General features: G+C 42.0%; 1 protein-coding gene across 4 annotated transcripts in view; it reads left to right on the forward strand.

Moving 5' to 3' along the window:
- LOC144690838 (kinesin-like protein KIF19) overlaps positions 1–9,480 on the forward strand; it is a 182,090-nt gene extending 172,610 nt beyond the window's left edge. For all 4 annotated transcript variants that reach the window (XM_078558678.1, XM_078558679.1, XM_078558680.1 and 1 more), the window contains one exon: positions 8,790–9,480. In XM_078558678.1, the coding sequence (XP_078414804.1) occupies positions 8,790–8,929 (140 nt within the window). In that variant the 3' untranslated portion in view covers positions 8,930–9,480. The remainder of the gene's footprint in view (positions 1–8,789) is intronic.
- The last annotated feature ends 15,369 nt before the right edge of the window (positions 9,481–24,849 follow it).

The following is a 24,849-nucleotide window of genomic DNA, read 5'->3' on the forward strand; positions in this document are numbered from 1 at the left end:
CCCGTCTATTCCTGGGCTGCCACCTCCTCTGACATGTTCACTACCTGTTGCGTCCAAGCTTGCTAATCAGGTGGGAAACCTGCTGGCAAAGAGGCCCTCAGATTTTAGCCTTAATCCAGGTACTGTGTGCTTCTAAGGAAAAATCTCTTTGCTGAAAAATAGTTTTAAATAGTAACTCTTTAAATAGTAACTCAGTGAGGCCATGATCTTTCGCTTTTCAATTCCAGTTCAGGAAAGATGATGGGAATAAATGAATCCTTTGGTGCCCCATTGGGACTGTTTTGATTGACGTCAGTCACTTCACCAAAGGACACAAGAACACAATGTAAAATTGGCCACAATTTGGTACTAAGTATACAGTTATGCTCAAAAGAAATAGAAAAGCTGATGATGTGGGAAATGGATTCGCAATTGGGCACTGCTCTGAAATGGATGGATTCACCTCAAACCAGCAAAAAGCAGATATACTACTAGTGGGGCAATCCAGACATACCTATAAAATTCAAACAAATACCCTGTGAGTTGTTAGGCACATTGTACTCAGCCTCCTTCAATGTACTCCAGGGAATAGACTGCCCCTTTTTATCACTCTGCCTTGTATATTTTATCTTTCCTAAATGTTTCAATGCCTTGTTAAACTCCTGGTCCAGTGAAGACAGGATTTTAATGCTGTGTTTATGACTCTAATAGTCTAGGTTACTGAAATCATGCAATGTGGTCAAGATAAGACGACCTTCAGCAGAACCAAACAGTAGAATGACATAAAATGTACAGCACGTAAACTGGCCAGTTAGCCCTATGGGTCAGTGCTGCTGTTTGTACTCCACAGGAGCCTCCTCCCACCCTACTTCATTTCACCCTTTCAGAATATCCTTCAATTATTTTCTCCCTCGTGTACTTATCTAGTTTAAAGGCATCCATGCTATTTTCCTCAGTTTATTCTCTGTGGTAGCAAGTTCCATTTTCTAACCACTCTCTGGATAAAGAAGTTTCTCCTGAATTCCTTAACGATTTATTAGTGACTATTTTATATTTATGACCCCTAGTTTTGCACTCCTCCTACAAGTGGAAACATCAGGCTAAAGATTCAATTACCCCCCAAAAGCAGGTGCAGGGATCGTCATGCCCAGTTAACCAAGCCCAGTCAATGAAATACAGCAGCATGCAAACATCATGCCACCTGGTAATTGTAATGAGAGACGTATGCCCGGCGTTAAAGGCACTGATGAGTTGACTGCATGCCAAAGCAAGGGGCCTAAGTTCATGAGAAACTGCCATTACTTAAAGCCATTCTACATCTCTTAAAGACGAGAGCAAAATTGTTCTGGAAGAGCTTCTGAGCAGAAAGAGGAATGAAAATACTGCAACAATCCAGAAAGCCTGCCACAATGTTCCCCTCTGAAGTGCAGGAGGACAAGGAGGAGGGAGCCAGGAGGCCCTCCAGACAGAAGCAAGCAGATAGTCATTGCAGTTAATGCCAGTAGTCTAGCTCAGCGAACCTGGAGGCAGTGCCACAAAAAGTTCAATGACCTCACAAGAGTGGCTAAGGTCAGTGGATGCAAATTCAAATGCCATATCCTTACAACCGAACCACTAGCCTCAGATCCTACTCCATTCATGACCCACCTCACTCACCTCCCACTGTCTCTATCAAACACAATTCAAACCCAGCATTCATTGCCTCACCTCCCAATCATGTACATGGCACTGCTGCAAGTCTCAAACTCACATCTCACAGCTAGCTCACACTGCCAGTTCCAGAGAGGTTCCAGGCAGTAGGCCCGTTGCTTCAGCACCTGAATTGTCTACTTGACGATGTTTCGGATGGCAGCATGGGTCTTGTTATACACATACTGGCCACAAGTGGTTGTGGTGTGGAGGGAATCCATGAGCAATCTTCCCTCTAAGCTGCGCAGACTGTGCACAAGTTTTTTTTAAATTCATTCACGGGATGTGGGCGTCGCTGGCTGGGCCAGCATTTATTGCCCATTCCTAGTTGCCCTTGAGAAGGTGGTGGTGAGCTGCCTTCTTGAACCGCTGCAGTCAGCGCCTTTAAGCTATCCTGCGAATGTGGCCACGCAAAAAAAATTAAAGGGGCCTCCCACTTAAACGAATTGTTTATGCAATACAAAAAGAAATGAGAAAGTACATTGGTCATGAGCCAGAGTAGAGCAGATAGCCTCTGTCACCCAGCAGCCACCTTATGGTTAGGCATGGTGACTGAAAGATTGATGGAACAGCAGACTGGCACAGAATGAAACCCTCATGGTTGCTGCCAGCAAATGGGCACTCACTGGGTGTGATTGCACATCAACCACGCATCAGCGACGGGTAACCTTTACGGCGATAAGATGTGGTGCCTGTAAAGTCATGTGTGCGCACTCTGTACCATCCTGGTAAAATCACATCACAATCTATCTGCTTCTCTCTGGTCAGAGAGAACACAATGAGCTCCCTTATCCTAGTACAAAGAGCCTCTGTCACCTCCCTGTTGCAGCAGTGGATGCCAAACTGAGAGATGTTACACATGTCATCTGCTCCAGTCTGGAAGGATCCTGCAGCAAAGAAATTCAGAGCCACATTCAACTTCACAGCCATTGGCGGTGCCATCCTCACCCTGCTCTGACGCTGGAGGATTGGTTCCAAGAGTTCTGTGAGCACCTCCTTCATAAAGTACATGCACACATACACTGCTCCTGGCTTAAATGGAGGTAAGGGAAGTGTTCCTCAAAGATCTTAGGTGAAACAGAAATGTGGGCATATCATGGCCACCATTTTGAAAGCTTAATAGTGCTCCTAGGACCCAGATATCATGCACTATCAAGTCCAATTTTGCCCCACATGCATTCTGGCACAACTTGGTATGAATATTTATGATCATCTTCAAATGGCAATGTAGTTTGACTGGAGCACCAACCTGTAAGTAATGTCAAGCTACATGTATAATCCAGTAGTGAGAAGACACCACAGGGGAAGGACAACAAACAATAAAGCCAACTAACATAGATGCTGGGTGGTCACACTGCAGATAACAGATTCAAAAAATGTTACTATAAGAATTGTTCTTGAATTTTGTGCTTACCAATGAGAGATTGCACACTGCTAGGGAACAGATCCTAAAGGCCCAATTTTAACCTGGAGCAGGAATCAGGTGGTCAGCAGGCAAGGCGAATGTTGAACTCCTTGACCTCAAGAACATAAGGCCTAGGCAATTTTAACCTCCTGGTCTTTCCCAGGTGCCCTCCTGAAACTGGTAGCAGGCAGCAGCTGGCCGGCAGATGAAAGTGGTATGAAAGGTGGTTGGGGATCATTGGCCAGGATGTGTGGCAGGGCAGGGCGGTCAAAGTTGTGCCCTAGAACTCAGGTAAGTTGCAGGGAAGGTATTTCCAGATATTCTGGTGATTGGAAAGGGGGAATGGGTATGCAAGGCCTCAGTTTTCCTTGTGGGCCTAGAGGAGCTCCTTCTGGCTCAACAAGTCAAAAAGAAGTTGACAAAAACATACTTTTATGGGCCTATTCTTGCATTGGCTCCTCTTCCTGCTAACTTCACCTGATGGGAAAACCACAATGGCTTCCCCACACAGGCTAATGATTAAAATGGAAGGAAGACTTCAACTACAATAGATATTCTGAACATCTAAGAACAACCGGGAGTGAAAGTGGTCAATGCCAATAGCGTTAAAAGGACTCGTCATGAATTGGAAACTGATTTTTCATCACACCCACTATTTCCACTGAAGTTCACAGAACGAGGCTCATTCCTTAGTCTCACTGTCACTTCTATTTGGTTTGAAATTAAAAATCTTGGCAATATTTTACAAATCAATGGAAAATAAATCTGACCTGATGGAAAACCGGCTGCTGATTTGTTATGAGCCAGTTTCACCCTGCAGGTGTGGATCTATTTCACTTCCATGGGAACAGAGGAACAGGAGGAGGCCATTTGGCTCTTCGAGTCGGTTCCACCATTCAGTGAGATCATCGCTGACATATATCTGCTTTTGCCCCACATCCCTGAATATCTTTGGATAACATAAATCTGCCAATCTCAGATTTAAAATTAACAATTAATCTAGCATCAAGGCAGCTCTCTCTTTCCCTCTCTCTCTTTTGGAATAAGCGTGTTGCCCAGTTTGAAAAGCCAACTCTACCAGAAACCTGCCGGTGAACCGAGATTTCGTAATAATTGCAACATGTTCTATATCTGACCGCGTCCAAGAAACCAGCTAACCCAAATCGGCTGCAATGTTTAAAATCTACGCCTCAAGGACAATCAAAGGACACTTAACTGTATATGTTTTTACCTTTTTTAAAATCTAACTCCCCTTATTTCTGGTGTTTGTGTGCGTGTGTGCGCAAGCGTGTGTGTGCGTGTGTGCGCGCGTGCATGCGTGTGTGTGCGTGTGTGTTTGTGATTCTTATTATTTTTTGCAGGTTTAATGGTTAATAAATTTGCTCTTTCTTTGACTCACGATTGGCTCCTTATTGCTCACAGCTTAAATAGTTAAATATATTCTGATTTGGAAAATACATATTGGAAAAGAAACTTTGTTGTGACCATCTGAGGAGGTTGAATAGAGGGGAGCCAGTTCACCCCTTCTCACCTGGTTGTAACACCTGCCACTCAGTTAATTTCCTGTCCGGGTCAATAATTTGCCTTCAATTCCATGAGACTCAACTTAAGCTAACAGGTTTGGGGGACTTTATCAATGCCTTCTGCAAGTCAATATCAATAATATCCGTAGATATTCCTCTGTCCACTACTTCTGTCACCTCTTCAAAAATCCAATTCAAAAATTCAAATTCAATCAGGTTCACCAGTCATTACCTACCCTTTACAATTCCATGTTGGCTCTCTCTGATTAGCTGAAAATTTTCAAAGTGTTCAGTAACTCTATTCTTAGTTATAAACTCTAGTAATTTTCCAAAAACAAACATTAAACCGACTGGTCTGTAATTCCCTGGTTTTCCTCTCTTACCTTTGTTACGTAGTGGAGTGACATGTGCAATTTTCTAATCAAATGGAACGGTTCTCGAATTGAGAGAACTTTCGAAGCTTATATTTAGGGCAGCGGCAACGTGCTCACCTATTTCCTTTAAAACCCTGGGATAGAAACCATCTGGTCCTGGCCAACTGGTCACTCTTTAGTGACATTATTTTCTTCATGACAGTTATTTTGTTTCCGTTAATTTTTCTGACACCCTGTCCCTAATTCAATATTAGTTTCCTTGGGGTGTAAACTCTCGTCTCATCATTCTAATGAGCAGGGAGCGCAAAGTTGCCATCCTGGCTGCAGCATCCCACTCAATGAGCACTGGTTAATCCTGAAGTGTGATCCCCTTAACCAATTTAACCCTCATTGGGCGGGATTTTGCAGCCTCACCCGCATCAGTGATCGTCCGGTCTCGCCGAAAGTCAGTGGACTTTTGGCTGCACTACCAAAACCCGCATGGTGGGTCCCCTGCCATGACAGGGCCAGAAAATCCTGGCCATGGACTTTTAGCTTCTTGGTGTCTTGTGGACCGGATGACTGAAATAGCTCATTTTTGGTATTATAAGTTGGTTAAATATATGTAGTAAACATGAAATTTATTGGAAAGTTAGCTGGTACACCAAAGAAAATACATGTTATTCCTCATTTTAAGACAGTTCTGGTTGCTGACTCATTAATTAGGGCTGAGTTTCAGTTTGGCCTATTTTCTGTGCCATATCTATTGAAGTATATCAGGATTTGCTCAGAAATATCCTGCTAGCTGTGTGTATTCAAGCGACTTCTTAAAGAAAAAGCGTATTGCAATTTCCTTCCTATAGTTAATGAGATTTTCATGGGACACAGACACAGGATAACCTATAAAGCAGCTAAATGGCAACTGACAGCCATGAATCTTTTATGACTCCAAAAAGTTAGATTAATGTTTAGGTTGCAGCAGATTTAAAGCTGAAATATTGATCAGATTAAATATAAAGCAAGGGAGCTGGTGCAGAAAATGAAAGACCACAAAATGGCTGGAGTGTTATTAATGATCTTTGGTTACTGTACTCATTTTTATTACCTGGTTTGTCATAGACTTTGGATCAATGCAGCAGAGGGTAACTGGAGGTTAAATGGAAATAAATTATTCAGGCTTGGTGACTGTAAGTGTCACAACTTCCGAAATAAAAGCAAAATTCATGACTTGAATGTTTTAGCTCCATATGTTCTGATTCGATTTGTCTATTTTAACAGTGGCTTTTCTGCTGTGTACACTTGTCACGTGAACAATCGAACCATTTTAGTTTGCAGCCGCTTAGCCGAGGTGACACAGCAGCTGCTGTGATGGGACTTTGGCTTTCCAGGCAGAACAGGAAACCTGCCACAAGTGAACGTGTTTCTGCTGTTCCCAGATAGGACCGTAAGCACGGCCCATCATAATAGTACTGTGCTTTGTGTGTGGTTGAGAGAAAATGATCAGGATCAGCCCTAGAGATGCACCTCATGCTGTCAGCTCATAGAACCAGCATCAATGTGAAGATGCGTAGTGCCAAGCTCATATCCGCATTCCACCTAAAAATGGAAATTAGCCTAGTCGGGGGACGGAGGAGGGAGGAGGGTAAGGAGGCATGTTCAACATAGAGGGATTAGAAGTCTCATTCGCTCTTTCAGGCTCATTCCCTTAAGTACAGCTACTCTGTATTGGTATTTCCTTAAAGTATTATTTTGTGATTTGTTTTTGTTAGAATTCCGTTCATAAAATTATTCATTTAATAGTTACTTAATGCCATTGATAAAGTCAAATAAATTGCTATTGTAACGAGCTTTATAGCATGTATTAAAAGCTGCTACGATTATATAAATGGTCAACCAGGTGATCTATCCGAGGTGTTTGTCAAAGCAACTCCACGAAAGCCTTTAGTCAAGTGAGGAATGTTTACCGAGTATGTGAAAATGTGAAAGAGACGTGGGCTGGGATTTTCCGGCCCCACTGTGATGGGACCCACCGCGAGGGATGCGGCAGGCCAGCCAAAAGCCTATTGAGTTTTGGCAGGACCAGAAGATCCTGGCGGCAGGAGGTGCCAGGGAATCCTGGCCATGGAGCCAGATTTTCAATTGCCAGCGGGATCGGGACCCCATGCAGGATCCAGGAGGTCGTTCTGGGTCCCAACACCCCCAGAATGGTCTGCAGTTTTTGAAGTGAGGCCAGGGAACAGGGAATGGGAAACCTGCTCACTTCCAATCAACGGCCCATTGAGCACCTTTAGGTGCTTGTTAACAGGCTGGGGAGGTCGGGACTGTTATTTTCAAAGAAAACTTTGACAAACCCACACAGACTGGTGCACATTGGCGTACAGCTGTCTGGTTTGCTGCAGAACAAAGGAAAAGTTTATTTTTTAATGCTTAAAAATATTGGGACCCTGGGTATCTTGCTCTGGAAAGTGTGCAGTAGCTCAGTTTTGCCCAGTCACCCTCCATTTCATCCCTTTATGCTGCTGGCCTTTTGAGGAGCTGCCTCCTTCAGCAAGGCAGCAGCAGGCCCCAACATGGCTGCAGCCTGCCTATGCTGCTGGTGCCATGTAGGCAGCTCCCTCCTTTGAGAGAGCTTCTATCCTGCCCAATTAGAGAATCAGTATTTAAAAATAGCATTGCACGAGTGACACAGTTAAAGCACAGCGGTCCGGACCCAAGATGCATCCGGGCATTTAGTTCCCAACGCTCACTTTGAGAATTCAGTTCGTGGAGTAAGTGATCTGGTAGTGCAATGCCTTGATGCAATAAAATGTGGGGCTAGAGATTTTGTTTTGAGAGTGAGTTCCCTGCTAGGTCCTCTGAGGTAGGGGTTAAGTCGAGGCAGAGCATTTTCTTGGAAAGAAAGCAACACCCCTGACCCCTGCATTCATACAAGCACCCAGCTGTGGGGTGGCATTGGTATAAGGCCTGTAGACCTCTTTCTGGAGGCTTAATGTATCACTTTATGAATAACTTGTAAAATGGAAGGTGGCAAGGAGTGTATAACTGCAGAGGATTTCTCAGCCTTCTACAGTCTGAGAAAACTGGAAAATATTCTATTTTTAAAGCTGAGTGAATAACTGCTATTGGCAAAAAGCTACACAGAATTAATGAAAATACAACAGTTGTAAATGAACATGATGCTATTACTGTATTCAATGCACATTCACAATTGGAAAAAAGAATATTGAAGGGGGGATTCTATAAAAATGGCCTAATTATTGAGTATTTAATAAAACATTCACTGTTTAAATTTTAAGAATATATAAAGGTTGAAAATTACCTTGATCAGTAATATAAAGCAAGTAATATAGCATCATTTTCAGTTCCACTGACTTTAGTAACAAGCGCCCAATGCAATACTGCCCACTGTACGATGCCGCCAAGGCAAACTTCATGTTCAAAGTCTTTTCACAACTCACCACAAAGTGGCTGGTTTCTTGATCGTGGAGAACAGAAGCAGTGCCTTGGCTTATAGTACCCTGCTGCCCATTGGTTTCAGTGACCAGCACATGGGGTGATGCTGAAACTTCAGCAACAAAGCATCACAAACCCACCCACCCCCCCACCTCCCCCATCAGAAATGCTGAAGTGATGGCAGCCAGATTAGTAGGCAATCAAAGGCCAGTTTACCAAATCATGTGTGTGGTATTTTCTTTTTAAATAGCCTCAATGTTTCACACACTCAAAAATAAACACATTCTTCAGGGCCACCTCTGAGGTATTACTCCAGCTTTTCCAAGTGGCTGCGTGGATAAAAGTGTGCATATGAATGAGTTCCTTTTCTCCTTATCACTGACACAGGCCCAGGTGACGGTGCCAACACACAGCAGCTCCGAGCACATGTTGGAAACTTCAAAAAAGGAAATAACTTGGCTTTAAGGAGCCAGAGAATGACTGGCGTGAACCCACACATCCGAGCAGACGGCAAATACAAGAAATAACCACAAGTAGGAAACATTTGGAGAGTATAATTGGCTGACTTGTGAGATAAGACAAAAGGATTGAGAATAAACCTGAAAAGAACATTACCTTGTTCAAAGGAGCATTACCTTCATGATCTTCTATAACTGTACCACAAAGCTCCAAAGGAATGAATATTTGATGCATTTTTTGTTTCCCTTGCAAAAAAATCAGAGGTATATAAAGAAAATGGTTATTGTGCTATACAATGCATAGTGCAATTGAATTCCGGTAATATTACTGCTGCCAAGTAGCTGGCCAGGTTAAAAGTATACAACCTATGGACTTGTATACAGTCTACAAATGTGGATTACATAAGGAGTGAATGTAGCCTTTAAGCCAACAAAGGTGCAATTCCTTTGGCAACTGCGGAACTCTGATATAAGAACTGAATTAAGCTTATAGCCCATTGAGTAAGGGAGGCCATTGACAGCTTTCAGAATCTGCATTGTTGTATCATATGACTACCTACAAAATATTTTGTAAATTTCTTTATCACAAATGTAAAATTACGTAATTAAAAATCTGTATAAAACAATCATCAGCATGTGTGTTATATCTTCTAAGTTTTGTAATTTCTTATCTGTATTATCCCAGAAGGTAATTGGAGATACTCAATCAATTCTCTGAACTGGATCCTCTTATATGTGACTGCAAAATCAACTTGTAAATAGCACTACGGTGTCAGTTTCACGACCTGATAGACAGGCATGGATAACTGACAGCTGCATACAAATTTTACAGAATGGTACCATGCATGTTAGGGCCCCATTAACACAGTCAGTATTTAAAAAGCTCCAACTTGTACATATCTCCAACTTAGCAGTACCCTGTGGTGCTGACGGATGGTAAACTCAATTATGTAAATGACAAACTTTAAAAGCAGTTAATATTGGAGATTGCCATTTGAGTGAATAATCTCTTATAAGCTTCATTCGTATTTTTCTAAACCAATGAGTGTTAAGTGAAAGATTCTTCACTCTAAAGCAGTTTTAAGCAATACCAATTAGAAGCATTTTAATGCATCATGCTTTTCTAGAGAATGGCAGGTTATTCATGTAGTATTCACATCTCTTAGAATTGTTTGCCGGGCATCTGTCCATGTTGCACAAAATCAACCACAAAGAAATTCTCTAGAATATAGAGAAGAGAATGAGGATGGGAGTCATTGTGTACATTATCCTCACACCCTTTTTTGAACAAGGGGTGTAACATTTGCAATTCTTCGGTCCTCTGGCACCATCCCTGGATCTAAGGAGGTTTGGAAGCCAAAGCTTCCACAATTTTCTACCCTTACTTCCCTTAGTACCTCGGATACTTCTCGTTCTGTCTTGGCGGCTTATTAACTTTAAGTGCAGCTAGCCTTTCTAAGACCTCCTTGTTATCAATTTTTAGCCCATCCAGTCTCTCAACTACTCCACTTTCACTATGACTTTGGTAGACAATTGCTAATCACTCATTTAGTACTGCAGCCATGCCCTCTGACTTCATGCTTAAATCCCCTTTTATTCATCCCTAATCAGCTCCACTCCTCTATTTACCACTCTTTTACTATTTATATGCCTATAGAAGACTTTGATTCCCTTTTATGTCAACTGCCAGCTCATCTCACACTCTCTCTTTGCTTCCCTTATTAGTTTTTTCACTTCCCCTCTAAGCTTTCTATATTCAGCCTGGTCCTCGCTTTTATTATCAACTTCACATCTGTCATACACACCCTTTTTCTGCTTCACCTAATTCTCTATCTCCTTCTTCATCTAAGGAGCTCTGGCTCTATTTGTCCCACTTTTCTCCTCATGGGAATGTACCTCAGTGATACCTGAACCACCTCCTCTTTGAAGACAGCCCATTGTTTCATTATAGTTTTGTGTGCCAGTCTTTGATTCCAATTTACCTGGGCTAGATTTGTTCTTGTCCTACTGAAATTGGCCCTCCCCTTGTTAGCCCCTATTTTTACTCTAGTTTGCTCCTTGTCCTTTTCCATAGTTAAACTAAACCAGATCCAACAAAGTCTCCTTTCTCATTGGGCTGGAAACACACCCATGTAGTAAAATTATCTCGAACTCACTTCAGAAACTCTTCCCTCTCTTTGCCCTTCACACTATTACTATCTCAGTCTATTTTAGCATAATTAAAATCCCCCATTTTAGCTACTATGTAGTTGCTTTCTCCGTGGCAACACCTCAGCCAATCGAAGTTGACTAGCCAACCAATCAGCATCCTTTTCCCCTGTAGTATAAATTGTTGTGATCATTTGAAATCTGGCATTCTTTAGTTTGTCCTGATGAGTGCAAGGCAAAAAGCTTCAGCAACATATCTCTCTTTACAACAGTATTCTATCTTTTTTTACACGTCTCTAATTTCCTTGCAAATTTGTTCCTCTTTATACAATACCTCCATAATCTTCACTCACTCCTGAGCAAGTCCCCTTATATTCATTATTGATGATTTTATTGACATCCTTGCATTGAAAAAACACACCTCAATGACCCCCTACAGAAGCCACCCCGTTCAGCCTCACTTTCCATCGGCACTCTGTTCATGGCACCTTCCAGCAGCATTGCCTTTTCTCCAAATTCAATCTAGACTTCTCTCCTTACTTCCCTGATATGTTCTCTAAATTTGAGGAACTTAAGTGTTTCCCTCCCTCACACCTCTCACTTAAAATTTTCATGATTAACTACCCAATCCCAAACCCAACACTGAGGTGACCTTCCCCCTTTCCCCTTAGCATCATACTGAGCAACTTCTCATCTTTAGTGGTTTCAACCTATACCTCATCTCCTGTAGACCTCTCCTCAGATGTCACCACCCTCTTTCTTTAATTCCACCCTTCCTATAAACTTACTTATCTTCAGTCATCATTTGATTTCACCAGTTCTTATGGCCTCATTGCCTTGAAGTTATTAATTGCCGAGAAAGCAATCTCTCACCACTTCCTAAGAGCATAAGAAATAGGAACAGGAATAGACCATTCTGCCCCTCAAGCCTGCTCCACCATTCAATAATGTCATGGTTGACCTTCCTGTGTTTTGATTTCCACATTTCCATCTGACCCCGATAACCTTTGATTCCCTTGCCTAACAAGAATCTATCTACCTCTGCCTTAAAAATATGCAATGACACCGCCCCCACCACCTTCTGAGTCAGAGAGTTCCAAAGTTCCAAAACCCTCTGAGAGAAAAGATTTCTCCTCATCTCTGTCCTAAAAGGGCGACTCCTAATTTTAAAACAGTGCCCCTTAGTTCTGGACTCACCCACAAGAGGAAACATCCTTTTAACGTCCACCTTGTCAAGGGGTTCAGGATCTTGTATACTTCAATCAAATGACCCCTCACTCTTCTAAACTCCAGAGAAAATAAACCCAGTCTGTCCAACATTTCCTCATAAGACAACCCACTCATTCCAGGTATCAATCTAGTAAACTTCCTCTGAATCGCCTCCAATGTATTTACATCCTTCCTTAAATAAGGAGACCAAAACTGCACACAGTATTCGAGGTGCGGTCTCACCAATGCCCTGTATAACTGAAGCATAACATCCTTACTTTTATGTCAATCCCTCTCGTAATAAAGGGTAGCATTCCATTAGCCTTCTTAATTACTTGCTGTACCTGCATACTAACTTTTTGTGACTCGTACCAAAATACCTGGATCCCTCTGCACCTCAGAATTATGCAGCCATTTTCCATTTAAGTAGTACTCTGCTTTTTTGTTCTTCCTGCCAAAGTGAACAACTTCACATTTTCCCATATTAAACTCCATTTGCCAGATCTTTGCCCACTCACTCAACCTATCCATATCCGTCTGCAACCTCATGTCCTCTTCACAACATACTCTCCTACCTATCTTTGTGTCATCTGCAAATTTAGCTACCATGTCTTCACTCCCCTCATCTAAGTCATTGATGTAAATCGTAAAAAGTTGAGGTCCCAGTACAGACTCCTGTGGGACACCATTTGTCACATCCTGCCAATCAGAAAAAGACCCATTTATATACACTCACTGCTTTCTGCCAGCCAGCCAATCTTCTATCCATGCTAATATGTTACCACTATTTTCCATAATAATCTTTGATATGGCACCTTATCAAATGCCTTCTGGAAATCCAAGTACAGTACGTCTACCGGCTCCCCTTTATCCACTGCGCACATTACACCTTCAAAAACTCCAATATATTGGTTAAACGTGACTTTCCTTTCACAAAACCATGCTGACTCTTCCCAATTTCCTTGAGCTCTTCCAAGTGCCCAGCTATAACCTCCTTAATGATCGATTCCAATAACTTCCCACGACAGACATCAAGCTAATTGGCCTGTAGTTTCCTGTTTTCTGCCTCCCTCTCTTCTTGAATAGGGGTTATATTTGCTACTTTCCAATCTGATGGAACCTTTCCAGCATCTAGCGAATTTTGGAAAATTAACACCAGCAACCACCTCATTGGCCACCTCTTTTAAGACCCTAGGATGTAGTCCATCGGGACCCGGAGACTTGCCAGCCTGCAGCTCCATCAATTTGCTCAGTACCGTTTCCCTAGTGATTTCAATTTCACCAACTTCCTTTCTCCCATTCACCTCCTGATTTGCAGCTATTACTGGAATTTTGTATCCTCTATAGTGAACACAGAAGCAAAATATTTGTTCATTTCTTTCGCCATTTCCTTGTTATCTACTGTTAACTGCCCACTGTCATTCTCTAGAGGACCAACACTCACTTCACTTACTCTTTTCCTTTTTAAGTACCTGTAGAAACTCTTGCTATCCGTTTTTGCATTTCTAGCTAGCTTCTGCTCATACTCTTAATTTCTTTCTCCTGATTAACCTTTTAGTCATTCTCTACTGTTCTTTATATTCTGTCCAATCATCTGTCCTGCCACTCATCTTTGCAGAGTTGTATACTTTTTCCTTAAATTTGATGCTTTTCTTAACATCTCTAGTTAACCACAGATAGTGGGCCCTTCCCTTAGAAACTTTCTTTACAGTAGGAATGTACTTATCCTGAATACTCTGAAATATCCCCTTGAATGTCTGCCACTGCTTCTCTATTGATCTATCCTCTAGTCTAGTTTCCCAGTTCACTTCAGCTAGCTCAGCTTTCATCCCCACATAGTTGTCCTTATTTCAGTGTAAGATACTAGTCTTAGACCCACACTTCTCCCTTTCAAATTGGATGTAAAATTCAATCATATTGTGGTCACTGTCACCTAGGGGTGCCTTTACTCTGAGGTTATTAATTAATCCTGTCACATTACAATACCAAACCTAATATAACCTGCTCTCTGGTTGGTTCCAGAACATGCTGCTCTAAGAAACTATCTCGAAAGCACTCAAAGAATTCCTCATCCAGGCTATTACTGCCAATCTGATTTTTCCACTTTATGTGTAGATTAAAATCACCCATGATTATTGCCGTCCCTTTATCAGAAGCACACAATATATTCTCTTGAATACTTTGTCCTACACTGTGGCTACTGTTAGGGGGCCTGTAGACGACTCCCACGAATGACTTTTTTCTCCCACTGTTCCTCATCTCCACCCAAACCGATTCTACATCCTGATCCCCCTAACCAAGGTCATCTCTGACTATTGCACCAATGCTCTCTTTGATTAACAGTGCTACCCCTCCACCTTTACCTAGCTTCCTATTCTTCTTGAATGTCAAGTACCCTTCAATGTTAAGGACCCAATCATTGTCATCCTGCAGCCACGTCTCTGTAATTGCTATCAGATCGTATTTATTTACTTCAATATGGACCATCAACTCATTTACTTTGTTATGAATGCTACGTGCATTCAGATAGTGAGATTTCAGTTTTGTCTTTTTGTTACCTTTGTAACATCTAGTCTTGACTGATGATGTATTCTTAGGTTTTTTTCTCTCTGGCCCTTCCTGCCATTCTCTGACCCTCATTTCTCATATTTACTATTTTGCTCTCCTGTCTTGATTCTACGCCTTGAATTGTTACCTCTAACCAAGCTTGATTCCTCACCCCTCTTGTTTAGTTTAAAGCCCTCTCTACTTCCCTAGTTATGTGATTTGCGAGGACACTCGTCCCAGCATTGTTCAGGTGTAAACCGTCCCAACGGCACAGCCCCCACTTTCCCCAGTACTGATGCCAGTGCCCCCCCCAAAACCAAAACCTCCCACACCGGTCTTTGAGCCACACATTCATCTCTTTCAGCTTATTTGCCCTATGGCAATTTGCACATGGCTCGGGTAATAATCCAGAGATTATTATTTTTGAGGTTCTGATTCTTAATTTGGTACCTAGCTCCTCATACTGACTTTGCAGAACCTCTTTCCTAGTTCTACCTAAGTCATTGGTACCTACATTGACCACAACAACTGGATCCTACCCCCTCCCGTTCACTGAAATTTCCTCTCCAGCCCTGAGCAGATGTCCCGAACCCTGGCACTGGGCAGGCAACATAATATAACTGGGCAGGCAATCTGGACTCTTGCTCTTTGCTGCAGAGAACAGTGTCAATCCCCCTCACTGTACTATCCCCTACTACCACTATATTCCTTTTTGCTCCCCCTGCTTGAATGTCTTCCTGTACCCCAGTGCCAAAGCCAGCCAGCTTATCCACCTTGCAGATTTCGCTTTCACTCACACAGGTTGTGAGCACCTCAAACCTGTTTGACAATTGCAAAGCCTGAGGCTCCTCCCCTACTGTCTGCTCAGTCCCATTACCTGCCTCACTGACAGTCACATCCTCCTGTCCCTCACTACTGACCAAAACAGATGAAGTATCCGGGTATTTCTCCCCCTCCCTTATGTTGATCAGTGCCTGCGTTTCGGCTTCCAGATCAATAATCCTGATCCGGAATTCCTCAAGCTGCTTACACTTCCTGCAGATGTGTTTGCCATGGATCACCTAGACATCCAAAAGTTCCCAAACCCCACAGCTACAACATAACTCCTGTCCCGCCATTCTAACTTATGTTATTTAGTTAATTTACTTTAATTACTTTCTTCCTATGTATGCTACAATTTACTGTGCTTATTGAATGCTAGTACCACTGGCAGCTAAAGGTTATATGCTTCTTAACTATAAGGTATGTGTTTTAGATGTTTGTTTCAATTATTTTCTTTTTATTGCTTTCTTTATCTTTATAGTTTGCCTTTAATTTTAAAGTTTTCAAATTTTGGTTTATTATTTTAAAGTTTTAATTCTTTTTATTAATAGATCTACCTGAACTCGCCTGTCCTAAGCTGGTTTCTCACACACTGTCCCTTAGGCTGAGCACTTACCGGCCAATCAACTTATTAGCTTCATGTGACGTCACAGTTGCTTTTTTGCTTTTTCCCTGACTGCACCCTTTTCAAACTGAAATCCCCTCCGCTTTCCGCACCCTTTTTAAACTGAAGTCCCCGACTGAATTCCTTGTCTCCTTAACTACCCATATGCTCCTACCCTCCTTCAAACCTACTATTCTCTCCAAATGCCCATGGAAAAACTCTCTCAAATTCTCCCTCACTAACTTCTTCACAAACCTTCAACTGTCTCGTACTTGACCTACCTCTGGTATTGTTGACATTCTTAACTGCTTCCTCACATCTCTTTTCAAATGATTACTGCCTATCACTCCTGATATATTTCCCAACTCCACTCTCTCAAAACATAGGAATGTTAGTCCAATTGTATATGGTGCACAGCTGACATCATCAGTTGCTAGGTGTAGCATGGTCACATTTAGTGTCACTCTCTGGAACGAAAAACCTCCAGGATCCTACCTTAGGGGAAAAAAAAATCCAGCTTCATTTTCTCCATGGCCAAATGCCTCTAACCTCACCTCAAACATTAAATGAAAGGAATCCATAGGTTTCTTTGACTCCACATTCAAGACCATCTGGACCATTGCCTTTGCTGCTCTCTTCCTTTCCTCAAGATCCCCAAATTCCACCCCCACCTGCCCCCACCATCTCCCACCTACTGTAACCATCGATAAAAACCTTTTTGTGTTTCTCACCCATCATGTCCAAAATACCCTCCATTCGATCCACCTCCTGCTCCAACTCTATTCCTAGCCACTCAATACAACTTTCTGGCCTACAGTGCTGTTCCTCCTTAAAAGTTGTTTATCTATAACATATTACGGTTCAACAAGAGGTCATCTACTGGAAACGCTAACCTGACTGTTATTTCCTTTCTGCACTGGGACCACTTGACCTGCTGAATGTTTCTAGCATTTCCTGTTTACATTTCAAACCTCCACATTTGGAGTATTTTGCTTTTCTGATTGCACACTTGGTTGACTGCCATTTTATCTCCCTTTGGTTCCTAAAGATGTCTTCATGCTGCTTCATCATATCCTTGCCCGATGTCTATACATGTGACTTTTCCAACAGCAGAAACCTTGGTTGCATTTCTCCTCCCTGCTCCAGGATTGAGGCCAAATCTAGTGGCCCCAGCACCTTCTCTTTATTACTTTTCAATCTACTCCAAGCTGTCCAGGTTCAGGTTGCCAGCCCTCCAGGATTAGCCTGGAGTCTCTTGGAATTGAAAATAAATCTCCCAGGACACTGCTGTGGAGAAACATCATAAGGATTGTAAAAAATATTGTATTTTTTGTCAATTTCTTTGAACATTTCTCTTCACCAGATATAAAAATATTGAAAACAGGAGAAAAAAAGATTGTTTGGTTGACAGTCAAGCATCATCCAATTGGGTAATGAATCTTTTTGCTTTCCAATTGGCGCAGGAAGGCCGTCACAAGGATGGATGTGTTGGCCGACTAATGGCTGGGGAAGGGGGACAAGTCATGTGAAGAAACCTCCAGGAATACATTTAATCACAGTTGGCAACCCTAGTCCAGATATGTTGTCCAATGTTAGTATTTAATAAGCAGCAGAATCTGTGCTGAAAAACCGTTTTTGCATAAATTTAACAGTTGTGGCGAAAGATACCTGACTGGGCCACACAAGAAACTGTTTGCTGCTGTACTTTGCGAACAGCTGCTATTGGAATTCCAGAATCTCATACATGGGGCGTGAGTTATTTGTGTTAGTGTGAACACTTTGTGGCTGTGACTTTCTCAATGCTAGTGTCTGGCTTGAGGAAGATTACAGCTGGCATTAGCTTGCTTTAACACCTCACCACCTCCTTCTCCAGTCTGATACATTTTGTGAAGGATTCTGAATATGACATTAAATGCTGGGTATGTTTCATTCTGTGCCAAATCAGATGTACGACAGTATAAGCTGGGGGTGGATTTTATTTGCATGTTCTAATCTGTAGGCTGTGCTGCCTATGCCAACTGTTATCCACATGGCCTGAGCTCAAACTGCCTTTTTAAATAATCGACGCCTGCAGTTTCTGACATTTACATATGTAATGTATGCAGTGGTGGGTGAGTGGGCGCAAACAAAAATTACATGGAAGCTCTGGACCAGTCCCTGCTGCAAGCTGGCAATCAATAGAAAACAGCTTCATCAGTGGATCTTTACAGCAAGGCAAGATTATAGCATCAAGTTCCAGAGTAAATAAGATTCTGGGTATTGTCCTTCTCTTGTACTTGGGTTTGTGTCTGATGTAGGCTTAATGTAAGATGGCCTCCGATGGCTCAGAATCCAGGGTCACACTTAGACCAGTTTCCTCGGAAGATGAGTCAGTTTTATAGTAATTGAAATGGAATATGAATCACAAAAATGTCATATCGTTGCAACAAGGAGAGTTTTTCTGAGTTTACAATACAGATGCCAAGTACATTGTAGTTTAGGGATAGCATCTGAACCACACTTTATCTGGCTTAAAAACAGTTCATAGAATCATCAAATGGTTACAACACTGAAGGAGGCCATTCAGCCTGTTGTGTCTGTGTTGGCTCTCTGCAATAGCAACTCAGCTAAACCCCGATCCCCTGCTTTTTCCCCGCAGACTGTTGTAGGCTGGCCGAGTTGTGTTATTAATGATAGAGTTGATCAGCAGATACTTCTTGGGTGAAAACATTAAGTTTATTTACAATATACTCAGCAGCAACTACATATGTGCTTTCAACTCCAACTTTACCTCTACACTGACTGCTGAGGTAACCCATGCTACTTTCCTATTGGTTAATACAGATCATGTGATTTTGCCCAACAAGTATTATTCTTAACGGTACATTACACACTAAATAAAACCATGGGCTGAATCTTCTGCCTGTTGGGCGGGCCATTCGGGAGTGGGCGGGCGTGGAGCCGATCACCGTCCACGATTGGCTATGTGCTGCCATTTTACGTGGCAGGGCCAATTAAGGCCCGCCCAGCGTGACGTGCAACCGGTAGCGCTCACGCTACCTGTGTGGGCGGGGGGAGGAGGGAGAGCCGTGGCCTACACTCTTTTGCGCGTGCAGAAATCTCCCTGAGGCACGGAGCTGCCTCAGGAAGATTAAGTTCAATTTGAATCTTCAAAATAAAGAAAAGTAAAAATCATTTCCACATGTCGCCTCACATGACAGCGTCACATGAGCTGGGACATGTTTATGAAATGTTTGAAAAATATTTATTAATTTAATAAACCCCTCATGAAACCTCATCCTGCCCTTGGATGAGGTTTCATGAGAAATGCGAAGGCCGCCTGGGCTCTTTGCCTGCCCGCCAACCTTAAGGTTGGGTCGGGCAGCCCTGTTAATTTGGTTAATTGGTTTATTAATGGTCTTAACAGGCCTTTGACAGTTCGGCGGCCGCGCAACCGCCTCCGGTACGCGGCTGCTGAATGACAGATCGGAATGATGCACGGTGATGTCGGGACGTACGCCCGACGTCACCGCGCATCATTTTACGCGTTGGCGTGTGGGGCCCACCCCCACGCGCTGAAGAGAAAATCCTGTCCCATAATTACTACACAGACCCACAAACTTTTTCTCTTCAGGTAATTATCCACTTTACTTTTGAAAGCCATGATTGAATCTGCCTCCACCACACTTTCAGTTAGTGCATTTCAGATCCTAACCACCCGCTCGTAAAAAAGTTTTTCCTCATGTCACCAATCCCATTCACCTTCAATCGGTATCCTTTGGTTTTCATCCCTACCGCCAATGGGAAGTTTCTCCCTACCTACCCTTCATTCTTTTAGGATATGAGGACGTTCTCTTTGTCAACTCTTATTTTTCATTGTGACCAATAAGTCAGGGCAGGATCAGTGCTTTCTAGGTGCTGGGGCAAGTGAGAGGTTTTAGTTCTAGGGCTTCATTTCAATATTTAGACTTTGTCTGATACTGCCTGGCCAGCAAGCAGGAACAGGACAGTGGGTGGCAGGAGTCAGCCGCTGGAGTAATTTCTGGTAGTCGGTAAATGGTGAGTAGGGGCGAGGGGGCCCAGAGCTGATCATGAACAGGTGGGAGGGGAAGGGCATTGAAGGCAATAGAGGCCTAAGGTTTCCTTGTCAGACTCAGAGAACCCAATAAGAAGATTTTGTTTTATATTGAAAACTTACCTTGCCTGGCCTCTTGTGGCTCCTGATCTAGCTCCTGGCAGGCTTGGTCTGTTAGCTCGGGCCTTGGGTTAATTTGGCAGATTATACCACGATACCATCTTCAGATCTTGGCCTGAACATTTAATGAGGATCTGCAGGCTTGGGGCAGGTGTTTTCATTGTCAGCAAATTAAAATTGCAGTCAGTCAGATTGGGGTGTGAAAGAGTTTGTTAGTATTCGATTTTAACTGCCCCTCACCGCCTAGTTTCTGCCCAATTGGGGGGAGGGCGGGGAGTTAAAATTGAACCCAAAAAGCTTCCTCACCATCACCCCAAGTAGATTGTGCACTGGAACTCAGGACTAAAACTGGCCTACAAAAACTGAAAACTGAGGCTGGACATTTATTTAACTGTAACTTCATTTTGCTCTGCAGAAGAAAATATTTCACCAAAAAAAAACACTGATGTTCAGTTTAGAAAAGGGAGGTATCATATTGCATTAAGTATTATTAACATGCAGAGCAAGCAATAGATTGGTAGAGGGCTATCTGCTTTTCTGGCTTCATATAAGATTACTGCAGTAAATTAAATCCACTGACATTGCGTCCTACCAATCTTGTCTGAAGATTAAAAGGACATTATTTATGCAGTCCTTTCAGTTCAGCATCCCTTTTCCCAAGCACTTTATAATCTACACTGAAAGGCACTGAAAATAAATGTGTATTTGTGCTTTACAAGTTCTAATTTCCATCAAATGCGAGTTTGAATTTTATAACCGTAACTCTGCCTGGTAGACAGAAATCAATGATTCACATAGCTTAAAAATGAATTTGAATGCAATTAAGCATTCTGACTATTGAAAGATGGGGGGCTGGAGAGATGGAAATCTGTGCAGTGACATAAGGTAATTGGTTAATGTTGATTGGAATTGATCAGGGGAGCGATTTGTGTGCCGAGGGAAGGTGATGCCAAAATGAACTGCAAGTTCTGTTTTAATGCAAAGGTAATGTACTCACAGCTATTGGAAAAAGTGAACTACAGTTTCCTGTGAAAGTGCAATCTACCCCTTCCCCACACTTACATAGCGGAATGTCAGTGCCAACGCTATTTACTGCTAAACACAGTGGCCGGTGTTTATCACCTAAGGGACCACATGCTGGAGGCGATGGGCAACATGGAACAGGGCAACAAGAAATCTGCAACAGTAGATGAAAATTGCACTTCTGGGGAGAATTTTGTGACAGTTTTGTGGCAACCGTGGCTCAGTTGGTAGCACTCTCCCTGGGTCAGAAGTTTGCGAATTCAACTCCTCATCCAGGACTTGAGCACAGAAATCCAAACTGCTACTAGTGCAGTACACTATCAGATGTGCCATCATTCAAATGAAACCTTAAACCAAGGTCCCATCTGCCCTCTCATTGGAGATAATGATTCCAGGGTACTGGGATTTAAAGGAGAGCAGGGGAGATATCTCCGGTGTCCTGGCCACTATTTATCCCTTAATCAACATAACAAAAAAAGATTATTGTGTTATTATCACATTGCTGTTTGTGAGAGAGCTTGCTGTGTGCAAATTGGCTGTCACATTTCCTACATTACAACAGTAACTACACTTCCAAAGTGCTTCATTGGCTATAAAGCACTTTGGGACGTCCTAAATTAATGAATCTATATAAATGCAAGTCTGTCTTTCTTTAGGATATAGACTAGACAATGAAGATGGTGGTTATTGTGTACAGTAAAAAGTTTATTTCACTATAACAAGCTTTTTGATTCCATAAATGCCATTGTCTTGTCCTGCCCTGTCATGTCATTGTCTTGTCATTATCTCTGAGGAAGAGTCATACAGACTCGAAACATTAACTCTGTTTCTCTCTCCACGGATGCTGCCAGACCTGCTGAGTTTTTCCAGCATTTTCTGTTTTTATTTACTATTAATGCCATTGTCTTACTGGTTCTATTTTAAGCATTATTCTTGAAGTTTACCTTTCATCTCCTGATATGAAACAATCGATTTCTTTCAAAAAATTACTGAGCCGGGTCGCTAAGAAAATGACACTTTTTTACATTAAAAGCAGGAATCTATCAAGGCAGTGCTACACACTGAAGGGAATTCCACAAACCAATGTCTATGCTTGAAGCCTGGAAGGTTAAGACATTCACAACTTAATGACCCAATTCTGAAACATGATTTGACATTTGCTATCAAAACCGGTTTGGGCAGCAGAAAAGTTCGTAATGTTGGAAGAACCAAATTTAAACCTGACTGGAAAGCAGAACCTGGAATTTGTGACAGGAAATACGGGAATAACCGGGATTGTAAAGAAATTGCACTTTAACAAGGTGAGAACAGCTACTTGAACTGACCGGACAAGTTGATGATTTCAAAGGTACATTTGTAATCATTGCCTGTGGTAACGGCAAATGGCCATTGCTCTCTGCCTGATAGAGATGGATGCCCTGGTTAAATGGGGATGGTATAAGTGATGGTGTCTATATAGCCTAAAATTGTATGTGACTTGGAAGACTTTTATAAAATTAGTGCTTCCTTTTTGTCAACTTTTTCCACTCCTCTCCAAAAGGTACAGGATTATGGTTCAAATGTCTCTCTCCAGTACATCTCTTGTATGTTAATCGGTACATTACCTGTATGTTAACCTGTATGTTAGCCTAAACATAAGGACGTAAGAAATAGGGGCTGCAGTAGGCCATTTGGCCCTTCGAACCTGCTCATTATTCGGTAAGATCAGACTTGAACTTCTATCTCAAATCCACCTTCCCCACCATCCCCTTATTCCTTCGCTCCCTTAATACCCACAAATCTATCGATCTCTGGCTTGAATATACTCAACGATTAAAAATCCACATAGCTCAGGGGTCGAGAATTCCAAAGATTGACAATCCTTTGAGTGAAGAAATTTCTTACCATCTCAGTCCTCAATGGCCAACCCCTTACTCTGAGACTGTGACCCTGTGTTCTAGATTCCCCAGCCGGAGGAAATATTTTCTCAGCATCTAAACTCAAGCCCCTTAAAAATAAGACCACATCTCATTCTTCTAAATTTCAAGGAATTTAGGCCTAGTCTATTCAATCTCTCCTCATAAAACAATCCAGGAACCAATCCAGTGAACTTTCTTTTCACTCCTGTTAGGGAAAGTACTATAAATCACAATGTATAAGTGAAGCTTTGAAGCCTTGATAAGTCCTTCTAAAAACAGAGGTCGATTTATGTGCCAAGTATAAAATGTGAACTGTCGGGGTTAGTGTAGGTGATCACTATCTTGAAAGGTGAAAGAAAATGTAACACTGGTAATTCAAATTAAACCAATATGATATGTTTGTTTGAATGAATTAATTCTACAAGGAAATCTTTAATTCTCGACCCCAGAGATATGTGGATTTTTAATCATTGAGTATATTCAAAATGTTTTAAAAACCGTCAAATTCATTGTCTTTGGCATCTGATGCAAAGAGTTCATTGAATTCCTTCTGAGTCACTTTGGCTACAGCATCATCATAACAAACCCACTCTGGATTAGATTTAGCACTTTTAGTTTCAGAATCATCCCTCCACAACAAATCAGATTTCTCTCTGTCCATTGAATTGGTTATTCTGCATTTTTTTGAATGATCTGATGACACTTTGTGCATTAATAGCATCCCATGATTTGATGACGAAACCACACAAAACATCAAGGGGAGCAGTGCATATATTTCCACTCTTTGTAAAGGTTTTTTCTCCAGCAACCACCCACCTATTCCATTTGGCGCGAACATTATCCTTGAATGGCTTGTTGAGGCACACATTCAAAGACTAAACTATGGATGTTAGACCCCCTAGTATAACTGCAATGTGGACATAATTTCTTCGCAGGCACCTCTTCATCTCATTGGTTCTATGGGGTCTGAAGATATACCACACCAATAATCTGTGTTCTTTGCTTTGGCCACTGGGACGCCTATTCCACACATTATCAGTCCACAGCTTCACTCCATCCTCATCCATCCAACCATTGTCACGGATATGCACAAAAACTCATGCAGGGAATTTGTTTTTCAGCATGGTTTAAAACATTTGAAAATTATCATAGACTTCATAGGCTACTAAAGGAAAGGGCCATGGATATAATGGATGCGTTGGTTGTCATCTTTCAAAATCCTATAGATTCTGGAACTGTCTCTGCAGATTGGGGGGGTGACAAATGTAGCCCCACTATTTAAAAAAGGAGGGAGGGAGAAAACAGGGGATTACAGACTGGTTAGCCTAACATCAGTAGTAGAGAAGATGCTAGACTCTATTATAAAGGATGTGATAACAGGTCACTTAGAAATATCAATAAGATTAGACAAAGTCAGCATGGATTTATGAAAGGGAAATCATGTTTGATAAACCTACTGGAGTTTTTTGAAGACATAACTAGCAGAATAGATAAGGGAGAACCAGTGGATGTGGTGTATTTGGATTTTCAGAAAGCTTTTGATAAAGTCCCACATAAGACGTTA

Source organism: Cetorhinus maximus, chromosome 15 (genome assembly GCF_964194155.1).
Source record: "Cetorhinus maximus chromosome 15, sCetMax3.hap1.1, whole genome shotgun sequence".
In the NCBI taxonomy this organism is placed as follows: domain Eukaryota; kingdom Metazoa; phylum Chordata; class Chondrichthyes; order Lamniformes; family Cetorhinidae; genus Cetorhinus; species Cetorhinus maximus.